The 15,049-nt window shown below is 36.9% G+C and overlaps 1 protein-coding gene across 3 annotated transcripts in view; it reads right to left on the bottom strand.

Moving 5' to 3' along the window:
* Positions 1 to 15,049, bottom strand: part of Dyrk2 (Dual-specificity tyrosine phosphorylation-regulated kinase 2) — a 191,251-nt gene that overhangs the window by 100,520 nt on the left and 75,682 nt on the right. The window contains exon 1 of one of the 3 annotated variants that reach the window (XM_074184495.1): positions 4,716 to 4,971. The exons of 1 other annotated variant lie outside the window; for it this stretch is intronic. In XM_074184495.1, coding sequence (XP_074040596.1) covers positions 4,716 to 4,808 — 93 coding nt within the window. In that variant the 5' untranslated portion in view covers positions 4,809 to 4,971. Of the gene's footprint in view, positions 1 to 4,715; positions 4,972 to 15,049 lie in introns of those variants that run through there. One more of the 3 variants, XM_074184496.1, reaches the window with a different exon arrangement.

The raw sequence follows: 15,049 nt of genomic DNA, 5'->3' as shown, positions 1-15,049 counted from the left end.
CAAAACATTCCGCAGCATTTGAGAATACTCCAAAAACACCTGGGATATTCCCGAACATCCTATACGATTTCCGAGCACTGATCCACATTTCAGAATGTTGCAGAATATTCCAGTACGTTCTGGAAGGCTCTTCAATATTCTATACTGTTCTAGAATTTTTTAGAGAGCGAAACTTTCCGCCCTTATATTTTGAAAAGCACGAAAAACAAAAATCTTCTTGTGCAAGCTGACGTTCTGTAACTATCATTTTCGTTCGCCTCATTTCCTCACATCTTGAAATTTCAATTCGAACCTAATTTTTCGATTATTATTTTCTATAATTGAAAGTAATTCCATTTGGCTCGCCTTTCTATCTCTTTGTGATGATACTTACTCGTAGCCTGGTACAGATACATATTGGATGGTCTGCATATAATACAGACGATATTTAAATATTTATGACGCATTCACGATTGTAATATAAATGGTAACAATTTAGTAAATATACAATACATAATGTATCTGTACCGAATACGGTTCACGGAATTATTCGTGTTTGAAAAGGTATACATTATTCATGATGCTACCATGACTTCAAAGGACGATCCAATTTATCATTTTATCCAGTTTAGATCATCGTCGGTCGAGACCAGGAAGGAATTGGAGTATGGCACTATTAGAGCGTGACACCATTACACTACTAGAAAGTGGCCAAGAAGAGGATTGATGCAAATTGAAACGGGCATGTGGCTTATAGTTTCGCTGGAGTTAGGTTATGTTGGGTCATTTTACTCCAGAACAAAATCACTGTTCATGGACGAGCGTTTTGCTATCCAAGTTGACATCATCAGGAGATGATTAGTGAGATTATTTTGGGGTAATGAAGACCCTCAAAAATATTTTTCTCGGAAATACTTCATTTCCGAGATACAGGGCGGTTACAATTGAATGTTTTTGTTCGTTTTTTAAATATAACGTTTGCAGAAAATGTATTTGCACGTAATTTGGGACCTGTGTTTTTTCGACGTTTGAAATCATAATTTCGTATTAATTTCCATGTAACATCTAGATGTCGTTGCGTACGCTGTCATTATTTATTTCAAATTGCCCTATCTTTTTTGTCAGTGAACTTTCGGTACTTTTCATGAAAAAAACCTAATTCTCCCACTTCTTCAAGAAAATTTTCTATATTGATGAATATTACTTAGCTTCTAGAGTGCTAAGTGAAGTTACTGAGAACATTACAAAAACTAAGTATGTGGTGGATCTCGTCAAAATAAACAACTTTTTCAATAAAGTGTTTATCGAAAAATCATCCGTTTTTGAGATAAAAATTGTTGAAATTTTTCAAATCATGATTGGTTTTTGTCATAAGTTTTTTGCAATTTCAATTATTTGTATCAATCCACTATGTACAGCTTGTCAATTGAAGGAATAGCTTTTTTGATTTCTGTTATGGTACCGCCCACTAGATCTGCGTTCGTTAGAAGACAGTGAGAGAGAGATAGGAAGGGTGAGTGATAAGAGAGAGAGAAAGATTTCTCAAGTCTCTTCCTGGATTTGACAAGCTTAAAGTTGGATACTCATTTTTTGAAGTGTTAACTTCTTATGGGAGGGTAAATCGCTTCGTTACCTGAAGGTGGCCCTAAACGATCAAACGATTGAGTCGATCGATTGACGCGCGCTTCAATCAGCTGCAGTCAGCTCTTCAATCTATTGATCAAAACCTTCTTCTCACCAGAAATGAGACCAGTGCACACTGGTTGTTCGTTCGCTGGTGGTTCATTTCGGTGAGCAATGGTTTTGAACACGGATTTGGCCTTCCTCTCCCTCCCTCCACTTTTTATAATTCCAGAAAATCGCGATATAATTCAATCAACAGATTAATGAATTCCCGCTCTGAGTTTTCGGGAAGCGGACACCATGATTTCCACATAGTGACTGACGCAATGCTTGACCAAAATTGCCCTAGTCCTAGACGGTCAACCCCTTCCTTCAACCGCTTGAGTCATTCAAACTTTCTATCAATCACCATCAAGCCTCGCTTGAAGCGTCAAACAGGTTCCTACACGGTCAATCACGCTTGAGTCAATCGATTGACTCAGGCTTTTGATCAAAATGATTGACCGTCTAGGGCCTCCTTAACACGCAACGGCGCCAGTTTTTCTGGCAGGTTGCTCCTCTCTCGTCGGACAGACAACCAGTGTTTAGTGTGCATTAGCATGTATTATTAGAAAAATTTAACCAGCAATATTCTTTCATTTGGTGAAACGTGGCTCAAAAATTATGATACTAATTTTATATATGATACTAATATTAGTATCATTATTTGAAACTAAAAAAAGTAGCAATTGGCTTATAAATAACTTTTCCTTACATTATCATATCAATATACATAAAGTTCAAGTAATAATCTAAGCCTTTCTCAAGTCAAACATTTTCTTTATTAAATAGTTCAACTTAGATTAGTTTAAGTTATCATTTCTGTCGGGCGGCCCGAAACGCACAAGTGTTTTTTTCTGTTCGAATCTCTGTGATCTTTGAAGGATACTGTTTTGGATTCTCACTTGTTTGTATCTCGAATTGAATAAATATATACAAATATTGAATTTGGAAATAAAATGTTTTAGTTTTGATTTTGCATGAACGTAGAAAGGTAGATAAAACCTATTTAGGATATTCAAATTACAAAAACTTTCTCAAGGATATTTCACTGAATTTTTTTTTGAATGAAGCGGTTATTAATAGGAAATCGAACAAGCAGAATGAAGACTCAATACTGAAAATTCACAAGGTGCTTTTGTGGAGTATCAAAGAAAACGCTTTCAAATGAAATAAGCCTCTTATTAAATGAAGGTTTTGAATACAGAGCCTTGTAGTCGTATTTAAATATTTAATGTAATCTGTTTTGGAAATTCAAATATTACGAGTATATTCAATTTTTCCAACTAATTTTGTGAGATAAAAAATATAATCGTTAGTGAGATGAATATTTGAAAATTTCAGAAATACATTTCTTGTAATGACTATTGTTTCAAGGAATGTGGAATTTTTTGTCGGAGCTGCTGAAATTGAATACGAAAGTTGACTTAGAATCGAATATATAACAACAAATTTTACATCATTTTTGCTATGCATATTAATGGCAAGTTATTTATTAACTATAAAAAGCTGCGTAGCCTTCAAAGTTCTTATTTAACAGTCAAGAATTCATAAATGACTAAAGTTGATATGGAAACTAAAGACAGCTAGATATGACATCAGTTATTCATAATTGTCATTTAATATTGAGACAGAAAAATCGGTTACACATGTTTAGTTTTCAGTTTTAGAGGGAACAAATGTCTAACTAGAAATCAAAAATCCTCGTCAGTCAACCTCGCTCCATAACAATCCATATTTCAAAATTTTCAAATAGCAATGATAGTCGAGTGACATTCTTTCCAAAGGTGTTTCAATTCTGTATCCAAACCTGTAACAAGTAAATTTTCAAAATTTTTGAATCTATTGATTTCCAAGCTTCGATCAGATGTAATAGGTCATAGTCGTGATTGAACTCATGTCCCTCATGTCAAAAGATGGTTTGCAAATCTAGAATCGGAATTAACATTCAAGAAACCACTCTCCTGCTCTTTTATCCTTTGGAGGAAGGTTCTTCCCGTGTGACCAATATAAGACTTGTGATTTGTTTCTGGCCGATCACTATTGCCTCGTGGTGGCTGGATCCTGCTTCCTGTTTGGATGGTTATTCGTTACAAGAAGTCGTTTCTCTGGGATTTTTATAATGAAAAAATGTTTTTTCCTAAACGTTCGGTATATTCAATATCAATAAATTTAGCAGAAGACGAGTGTCGTGAGATTTCAACATCCTTGCAAGGAGATCTTTACAAAGTGTATCGAACACTTGGTACCAATACACTCACTAATCACTCAAACAAAAAAGCTGATGAGTGTGCTTGATCCGGATCATATATGGATCCTTAACGAGACGGTGAGTTTCTGATTTCGTTGGTGCTGAATCACAATAAGAAATGGATCAATAAGAAACATTCTGAGAAAAAAAACCAAACGACTTCTTCAATAGAGCAGGGGCCGATTCAAAATAATTATAGGTTTTTTGCTGGATTTATGACAAAAAATTCAGCTGCAATCAATGCAACAGGGGAACAGAGATAACCCATCATTTTTTTGAGAATTTGAGTCAATGCATCATAGGAGGGAATCAATTTATCACCAATCTAAATTATGTCTAGTAGAATAATGACGAACATCCAATAAAGGACCCATACACACTAGTGGGGAAAGATGGAATAACTTCTTGAAGCTGCAGCTAAATTAATTCCTAAGTCTGTCCAACCATTTAAGGTAATACAATCTTCATGACTCTACGACAATAACATCTAGATGGCTTGAAATGAAGAACTACTTAAAGGAGCGGTTATTTGTTTTTATTCTTGTTTTGATTGTTTGTTTCACTTTAATCGTTTGCTTATTTTCAAACAAATTTTCGAAACGAAACTTTCATTTTCAGAAATGTTTAACTGTGTTGAATTCAGAAAGTTTTGAAAAACTTTTTCTAAAAATGCAAGCAAGAAGCAAAATGAAAAAGTAAGAAAGCACGCAGCATCCTCTGCAACAAAACATCTACTGCCAAAAAATCCGTGGATGATTATAGACAAAACAAAGGAAAGTTTGATTTTGAGCTACAACACCTATTTTAAAAAAAAAGTGCTAACAATGTTGGCAAATACCGGTTGATCGGTGGTTGTGGTCCATCCCATGGCGCCGCGTGAACCCCGGCTGCTGGGGTAGGTGTGGTAGGCGCACATTTAGCCCCCGGGCCCAATTAAGGCCTTCGCCCCCCGGCCTGGTGCTAGCCGATGTCACACTGGTGATTCGGTAATCGCCCATTGTTTCTATTGTGACTGTTTCTGTGGCACACTGTGAAAAACGAGGTGAAGGCGGTGACAGAGAGTGATCCTCTACGGAGATGAGGTCGCGGACTGAGAGAAGCGACGGCGATGCTGGGCCTGAAGGGTCCGCCGTTCTGGCGGGTAGATCAATAACTAGGTACAGGGGCGGGCTCAGGTCTGTCTTCTATATGACGGTTATCTCGGGGAGACTATTATGACGCAGGAGAATTAACTTGTAGCGCTGGGTTTTCCTTTTGTATTCTTTCCTTTATATCTCGTGACACTTCGCAGGAGAATTTGTCTAAAATTACGGAGATGACGTTCGTAATTGTTTTTTCTCACAAGTTAGAACTTCAACTTTATGCTACTCTCAGACAATTGTTCAGTGCAGATTGATGTTAGGACGAAGTTGCAGCAACAAATTCGAAACTGATTTTGTGAAATTTAGTTTATAGGAGGTGAAGAATAAATTATAGCAGTATATTTTAACAGGCTTGAGCACCGTCATGAACATCTTTCTGTCATTTCACTAGTATGCATATCTGTTTCTTCACACCCACAAACTGACCCACTTTCAACATTGGAGATGGAACCAACTCTGAAGAAGCTAGTCGCGTGTAACGTAAAGAAGGATCTTTGTATTGCGAAGGTGCCAGATATATATGGCCACGAAATTTAATTTTTTGTCTCATCTTGGGGAGCCTTAATAATAATATACTTTGTCATTAAGAATTAATCTTGTGGACAAAGCTTGTGAAAAATACATACATTTGTAAGTATAGAAATATAAAATGTGAATATAAAAACACCTATAAATAAGTAAAGTTAGAACACACACTATAGTTCAACATCGAAATTTTGTCTCAGCATGGTTGTGTACATTATTAACACTTATAGAATTGTCTGCATGAATCACGAGGTTTAATCTTACACATATTCCTGATAGCCCGTTTCTGCAGTACAAATACAGGCAGAAGTGCTGATGAATTGCATACTCCCCAAAACGGTATTCCATAACGTAGGTGGTACGCAACGAGGGCGTAATACACCGTTCTGGCAGTTTTGATTCCCAAATTTATTGAAGTTACTCTCACTGCATAACATCCAGAATAAATTTTACTTTCAAGTTGTTTAATATGCTCAATAAATTTGAGCTTGTTGCCAATGTGAATACCTAGAAATTTAGATTGAGTCTCGTTCTTGATAACTAAGTTATCACCAAATGCCAGGTCATCAAGAGCACATCTAAATGATAAAATGTTTGTTTTAGTGATATTGTAGGATAACAAATTAGCATCACACCACTTCTTGATTTTTTTATATCAGTAGATATTGCATTGTGTAAATCATTTGATCATTTGAGTTTTTGTTGTTCCACAATATCGTCGTGTCATCAGCGAAAAGAGTGAAATTTCCAGAAATGCTCAAATTTGCAATGTCATTGACATATGAATCTAAAGCAAATGAACTTTAAACGTTCAGGCCAGTCTCCCGGCATATCATATAATAAGAATAAGATGGGTCCCAAAACTGATCCTTGTGGAACACCACATACAATTTCCCTTTTTATTTGCTTTGTTTTTTTTTGTTGATCCCAAAGATGGTGTCTTTGTAGGGGGTTTGTCATTGCTTCGTCTTTTATAGGATTGTTTTTGAGAGTGAATCAAAACAGTGCTGTCTGGTGTTGCTTTGTTTTCGTACTCTGGTTTCATCTACCTACCAATGTAGTAGTCAATTCTCAACAGTCATCTGAGCTTCAGTATCCCCTACGTATAATATAACCATATAGCTAACAAAACCTTCCAGAACTCTTTATATATTCATTGTCTAGGTTTCTTTTATAACCATACTACTGGTTATCCACTGGAGCTGTTAAAGTTTGAATGTTAATCTGGTCGTATACTATTTAATTTTATCCAATGATATATGAGAATGTTTCGAATCGGCAATTTATTGGGATTGTGAATAATAATAATTTGGTTGTGTACGGTCTTAAATCGATCGAATGGTCTCACAAAAGAATGTAATAGTCCAGAGAATTCACAAAATGGTTAAGGCTTTCCCAGCCTAGATTTTCAGTGTCACTATTTTTCGGGTTCCGAAGGCCGTGGATTTCAATACATTAACATCGGATATTAATCCAGGTTGTATAAACCTCTGAAGAAGCTAGCCACTTGCACCAGCGAAACGTCAGGAAGAAGTTACGAAAATCCACGGCCTTCGAGTCCGAAAAATAGTGATACTGACCAGGGAATTACTGGAACTGTAAGTGTTCATCGTTCCATATACAATGCATTGAGGATCCCACAAAATAAAACATTAGATAGACCTCTCATCAGAATTGCGTGTGTTCACCCGATCGTGTACAGTCTAATACGACCAAATGGTGCCACAAGCTGGGCGTTCATGTGAATCTTGTATATTCATCTGATCATGTATGGTTAGTAGTCTAAGATTACAGATACACATGATTTTGAACGGTACAATACGATACGGCACGGTCCGATCGCCGTGTGACAGTCGATCACAGCGACGAGTAAGTATGAATACGCCTGGAGAAGCTATATAGTGGAACACATGTTGCGGTTTTGTAAACTATTTAGGTATCGATCACATATTAGGTGTCGGTGCTTTCAGGTAAATGATTGACTATTGTCCCCAACAAGAAAAGATGAGATTACAAAGACTACGAAATATTGGACACTGATCAGTTAGAGGTGAAATGAAATTGGGATTGTGGTGAAAAGTATGGTGGTCAATAGCTACTATACTGATTTAAAAATATACCTCATAGACTTCAAAAGTTCTAGGTCGAAATACATATTTTGAGGATTATGGAATATTGCTCAAAGTTTCTGTAACCGGTACTTCACACTAGACTTCAAAAGGTGATTTCGAAAGTTAGGATCTATTGAGTCAATTACAAGAGAGGTTGTATTTCACATAACGAGGTTGAGTAACTGGTATTGCCATGAAGTGTACTTTTTCCACACATCAAAACTGTGTCGCTTTTAATGTTTCATGTCTCGTCAGCCAAATTGATGTCTTCAAGAAATACTCTTATGATCTCAGGTAATCTCTAATCAAATACATTTTCGAAGCGTTCCCTAGTCTGTTATTTAAGAAGACTCAATCAAAACCTGATATAAAAACATATTCAATCCAATTGGTTTCTATCCATATATACATGACATCATTTCATTATTTAATATTAATTAATAAAGATAGGAGAGATACATATATTGAGAAAATAAACAAGTCGAAATGGTATTTCGAAACAATCATCCCTCCCGATGTTTCTACAAGGATTTGGTGACTGTCAGCCGCAAAACAATTACTTCCTTGGCCAATACCACGCTGGACATTATATGCGTCAGATATCTATGCAATATACCTTACAGAAGCTAGTCTACCAGATGTTTCTCGTTCATCCAGTGGCAAGAGCACACGAAATCAATCGAGTGGATCACCCTCAAACCGGTTTCGAAGTATTACTCTTCGTCAGTACAGAAAGATCCGATACAAATAGCAGTGTGTCTGGGAATTCACTGAGGTAACTTGCAATAATGTCTGTCGGATATCATTCAATGTCCGTTTTGGTATATTAACCAGGAATGCTGTTGGAAATGGAAGAAATCTTTCCCTCAGACGAATGTTTCAAATATGTAGTGGAGCTACGTTTGAAGTCTATCGAATCCTAGGCATGCTACTGTTTGGACTCAATTTCTCCTGCACTGACGAGAGGTTACATCCAGGACTCGCTCTGTAGGTGATCTTCTTGTTAGATTTTAGCGAGGTTCTCCTGCTGGATGAAAACTGACCTACTTGATAGATTTCAGCGAGGATCTTCTGCTGGAATGAAAACTATCCTGTCTGAGATAACTATCATAAATGTCATTATAGTATTAGCTGGGTGAGTAGTTTTTTGGCAGTTACTTACCAGTCTGTAGTGTAAGAACGTTGGAAAATGGGCATGTTTCATTTCAAAATAGGTATGTTTCATTTCAAAAAACTAATGTTTTCAATACATTCATTTGGACTGCGTTCGGATCTGTATTGCAATCGCGCATGACCTCAAAACTCCATCAGACTTTACCTTCATCTCGTTGTGGATGAATCCTTGATGTTTATTTCCACAAGCAGACTTAGAAATTTCTCGTGACGTTTGTAGTGGTATTTAATTGAAACAAATTTCGTATTCCAAACTGTAATGATACGCATCTCTGTATTAGAGAAAATGAAACGCGTAATGTGGAAAAACCTCGGCTTTCCGTCAGAAATCAACAAGTTGCTTCCTGAAATTAGGTCAACGTTGTGAAGGACGCCCCTAGGATGAGTTTATTGTGTTCGGACGGGCGTTACTAAATATAGCGGCGTGTAATTGGGGTAGTATTTTATTGGAGAAATTGGATGTAGATAATTATAAGAAGATTACCAAGTGTGTTTAGAAGTAATGAGATAGACTTTGTTTGATATCACTGTCAATTCTCCAATGCATTTCACGAAAGGCTTGTTTTCATGTTATTGAATTTTCCCAAAAGGTGAAAACATTTTTTGGAACAGATTGATTTCAATTTTTTGTTGTAAAAAGTAATCCAGCCCAACCATACTCAATTATTAGTGGATGCCAATGCTAATAGAACTGTTTGAGTACAATGTTGACCTGGCAGGTTCCACGACCTAACTGCTTTTCCACTGTAAAAATATTTTTTAAGGACAAAACACAAGCACTGCAGGAAAATCATTAAGGCGTTCTCAGAGCGGTGCCTGTGCGAAAGTGGCATTTCACATTGGATTTGAATCGCTGGATAATAAATCCGTTTGGAGAAACGTTCTCAGGAAGTTTATTCCACATAAACGCAGTTCTCCAGATGAAAGAGTTCTTAAACAATGAAGTTTGGGGTATACTGAGTTTAACCTCAAAACGATGAGCAGCCACAGTTCGTCGCGTATTTCTGATGTGTACCACTCTTGGTGGAATCAAATGTGCCAAGTCACTTGAATACCTCCCGTGAAAGTATTTATAGAAGAGAGACAAATCTCCAACCTTTCTTTAATGTTCCTGGCTATCAAGGTTGCACGTGATGTTCGCGTCTCCAATCAGGCGGATGGCTTTTTTCTGGATGGAATACAACAACTTCAGGGTATGTTGGGGACAGAGCTCTATACATGAGAACAATACTCCACAGAAGGTCTGATAAGAGCTTTATAAAGCATCAAAAGTTGCTGGGGTATGTATAGTTTTCTGGTTTGGAACAGTGTTCCAAGCTTTCGAGAAGCAGCCTTTGCAATTCCAGCGACATGATTGTGCCAAGACATTTTGGTGTCCATTTTAACCCCCCAACAAACTTATCGAACCAGAAAGCGGAATTGTCTGACCTGACATTATTATATTCGGTTCGGAGACATTATCTTCTTGGAGAAAACCGATGCCTAGGTTTTTGTGGCATTGATGGTTTGACATTTTGTGAAGAGGTGGTACCTTCTTTTGATCTCATAAATTGTCTATCATATTTGGATTCTTCAGTTTGTTATTGTCATTTTGCTATCTGGTATGTCATATCTGCCCTGTGTATTCATTATTGCTCTCTTTGAAATCACAGTACACAGTGTATGTTTCATCTATTAAAATCAGTTTAAACTTCTCTGCCTACATTCCGTTACCTGGAATTTCTACTTGTTAGAAAATCCAAACTATATCCAATTGTATCCTTTTGGTTTTCAGTCTCAGCAATCGCTTTCAATACTTTATGGAATTGAGGGTATATGGTACAGTTGTGATGAACCATGTATGTCGCTAAGAGAGTCAGTGAAAATCACACTTTTTTCGCTCGTTGATTAAGAGATAGCCTCAGCTATTGTGTATCTTTCTTTCTGCTGCGTATATTGTACAACTGTATCGAAGAGTGTAAGTCTACGTGAGTGTTTGACAGAGGTTTCAGAAAAGTTGTTTTCCGTCATTTCAGAAGCGTCAGTGGAGAAGCAGTTTTAACCAGTGTACTCAGCTAGGAGTTGTGAGAGGTATTGTGTGAAAAATAGGTTGAACTGTTTTGTTTTTCAAGCTTTTAGGATAAGTTCTAGAAGGCTGCAACAGCTAGTAGTAATTCAATGTTTTATACATCAAATAATCAATTGTTTGATGTGCTGTATGGGAACTGGCGTTGTCATGATGAAGACTGATGCGATTTTTTATGTTTATATTCAATGATTTCGTCAAAAACTGTTTGGCAAATGAATCATCATAAACTGGGGAAGGTGGCAATATCCAGTGAAACCAAAAACAAGAAATTATTTGTATGTGAGGGATTCTCTTCATCACAACATGTGTGTGTAGGAATATTTCTTCAGGTAATCAGCTGCCGCTTCCTCAGGAACGATAACTTTTGGAAGTCGGAACTTTCAACGTGGCGGGTGAGCCGTTCTTGTTCATCTTCAACTACCTGAACCACTGTGCATGCTGTTTTTGGCGAGTACTGTGGCTTGGGGTGTTGGGGTTGAGGAAACCGGCCATCGGATGCCTGCTTCCTCGTATCCCCGCTGGATGCGGGAAAGACAGAATCACTTGTGGTTCTGTTATTTCCTAACTGAATGGCATACCAATGATGGCTTGATCCTAAGGTGTGTGTATCCGTGTCGAGAGGATGAATGATACTGACCCTTTCAGCTGTCTCTACGGAACCTTCGAGATACCGGGCGCCCTTTCTTCGTAGCATCGCCTTGTCACGGTAATGCAGGACTCTGCCGTGATTGACCTTCTTTCCCTAGCTACTCGTGGGAACAGAGCAAACTTTAAAATTTTTTCTGACGCTGAGTCTACAGAGGAGATGATGTCGAGCTTACGACTCCAACTAACCACCTTGTAAATTTAGATCAAGAGCGAGAGCTTATCAACTCTCCAACTCCTGATCGAATAACTGAAGCTAAAAACAAGGTTTGGTGGTGCATCCAGGAAACGACTGAGTCGTCTCCTCAAGAGCGGGGTACCTTATGAAACCGCCTTTCACCAAATTCTTGAGCGGCGTACGCAAAATCTGTCTCAGGTGGAGGAACAAACCCCTTATGGGCAGGTTATCAAACGTTTGCGCTTAAGTGATGATTCACCAAAACCAGAGGCGAAAAGCCCTGCACGGTAGAATCTAAGGCATCATCAGGTGTAGCTGATGTGCAAGATCCCTCATATGCATATGGGAAGGTTATCGTTGGTATCAAGGTGAGAATCTTGCATCTTGACTATCCTACTACCTCATTAACGATGAAACAGTATAGCATGTGCTTTGTGCCTGCCTCGCTGAAGACCGAATCAAGTTTTTACAGTTCGGCAGAGCCGTACTCTGACTATCTGACCTGAAAGATCACTCACCAAACAAACTAATCGGCTTCGTTAAGAAGCTGGGTTTATTTGGTCGAGTGTGAATAGGTGTGAGCCACAATAAACCTTAGCGGGTTGCGGTAAAGGATCGAATAGACCCACTCACTTTGGACCTAACCTAACCTAACTTATCTTTCAACGTGCGTCCAGTACGGATTGTTGCTCAGTTTTCGGTTCGGTCACCAGGGACAATTTTGTATATGTATTTTACAGTTTTCAAGTTGAATTTTTGAACATGTTTGTACACTAATTACCTATATATGCAAACTCGAATGTATTGCACTGCATGACATGACAATGGACGATTTTTTCTCAAGCTATATCACATCTTCTTCAATCATCGTGCTTATGGCATTTGTGCTTTTTGGAATCACAATTGATTTTGGTCGTCTTTCACGAGATTTATCACTGACGAAATTTCGACCATAATAAAACAATTTTTTCGATGATCCTCTATTACCAAAAGTTGAAAAAAGTGATTCTATATCCTTTTGTCTAGTTAATCATTTCTTAAAATTGTGGAAGTGATTTGCACTTTTTTAACGGTTTTATTCAGCTTGACCTCTCTGTTTATTTGTTTGGTCAAATTTAGTGAAGTTTGATCCCCTTCCTGTCGAGAGATTAATCTGATATTTGTTACAAACACTTAGTTTTGATGATAATACAATTCAATGAATTCTATATCATTGAAAATCTAAGATGGCCGCAGTTACAAAGTGGCGGGTTACATATTTTCTCACAACTACCTCAATATAGGTCTGTGAAGCCCTGTCATTTGAACAGGGCCTGGCCAGTAGAATAGTAGTGCAAAAGATGCAAATTCAAGATGGCCGCACCTACAAAATGGAAGGTTATATATTATTTTAGAACTACCTCAAAATGCATATTGTACTTATTTTACTACATACTTGCTTTTCAAATACACTTTTTCAACTGACTATGTCAGCTCCTCAACTGCCAATAAAAAAATCTGTTTAAAATCTGTTTTTCAGTTAATCAGCTGTCGCCCCCATACGTACGACAACTTTCAGAAGTTGAAAAACTTGTGCGAGCTAAGGACTAACGAGATTTTAACTTCAAACGTGTGATTCCTAACACGGTACTGAAACGCGAATTTTGTTATAGAGAAGAATTTTTCTCATCCCATTCCTAATTTGTATAAAACACTGCTTCAACTACCCTATTGATGAATGAATTCATAGAAAAGTTTCCTTATCCAGATCAAAATGATTAATTCTAAAACTTCTTGATCTTGATATCTCGAATAATTGCCTTACGAGGAGAGAGCTTCTTGGGATGGGACTAATAAGGAAAGTAACTGGTGATTTGAAAATAGTATAACCCGATGTGTATGATTCGATGGATAAGGAAGGTGAACCTGTATACGTTTCTATCGATCGTTGGAACTAGAGATTATCTACCAAGTTAATCGTTTGGATGTTAGGTGGAAAAAATAACTTTAATAATTAACAGAATAGAAAGTATAATGATATGAGCGGTTGGCGAGATTGGAAGTCGAATTGATTGAAGGGGACATTAATTGATATTGATGGCTGTTATTTGAAAGATGAGCGATTTCTAAATGGAATGAGATATGTTATTGGTAGACCAAACTATCAAGTTTGGCAAGATTATTTATTGAATTCGATTTGATTTTATTGAAATAACTGGATTCTCGAAGTAGTAACGATTCGGAATGATACAATTTATTATCCACCTTTTTTGGGTTCTCCATTTACAACACTATAAAATATCTTTTGAAGAAACCTACTGAAATTTTGTTGACTTCAGTGAATGTTACGATTTTTCTGAATGTGCTTCGTATCACTACATGCTCTAGAAAGATGATCTTTTTATTATGCTGAATTGTTTTCATTGAAGCCATGAAAACAATCGTATCATCATCAAATGATAGAGAGAAAATTACTGAAACATTATTATTTGATAGACTGCAACAATAATTGTCATTCAGATGTTCAATCTTTCATAATGAAATGATTGAAGAAATGAAGATCAACAGAGAATCTAAGTGAGTGCAATAAACGCAGATGGTAATCTTCTGTCAGAAGTCAAAAAACGGAAAAGTCTAGGTGATCGATGATATCGAATACTCGTATTCAGTTCTGATGACTGATGGACAAGCAGAGGTGAAAGAATATATGCCCAGTCTGTCAGGTTCATGTTTTTTGCCTAGTTCTTCAGTGACGATTTCAGTTTCAGTGAAAATATGAACCGAAACTGAATTCCCGGATAACATCCTGTATGTGAATCCATGTGAACCATCGAGAATGACATTTACTCATTTTACACATATTACCACATTTACACATACGAGCATTACCCAGATCTCGAAATAGCTAAGATGCATACTACATAAATTCAAAAACTTGAGATCTATTATCGATATCAATCACCTCAAAATAATATACTACGCCTTAGTACAATCTCGACTCCAGTATGCTATACTGAGCTGGGATGGTATTTTAGATACAATACAATACAATATCTTTATTCCTTAAAATGATCACTTAGGAGTCGTCAATGGTAAAAAACATGAAATGTATATAAACAGTACAACAGTATTACAAAATGTATAAATTTAACACATCAGAGTGCTTGTTTAAAAACAATCAAAAGTGTTTATACATGTACATAATAGTTGAAATAGGTAATGCCGGACATGATATTAATTGTTGATTGGTGAATGTGGATATTCAAAATATTCATAAATATTGTAAAAACAAACATCTAAGAGAAATTCTCTGATTCTCCGTTTGAATACTAAAAT

This window comes from Leptinotarsa decemlineata, unplaced genomic scaffold, assembly GCF_025532065.1.
Source record: "Leptinotarsa decemlineata unplaced genomic scaffold, Ldec_3_MD MMD2_tig00026354_RagTag_RagTag, whole genome shotgun sequence".
Lineage (NCBI taxonomy): Eukaryota > Metazoa > Arthropoda > Insecta > Coleoptera > Chrysomelidae > Leptinotarsa > Leptinotarsa decemlineata.
This window is presented reverse-complemented; position numbering and strand designations above follow the sequence as displayed.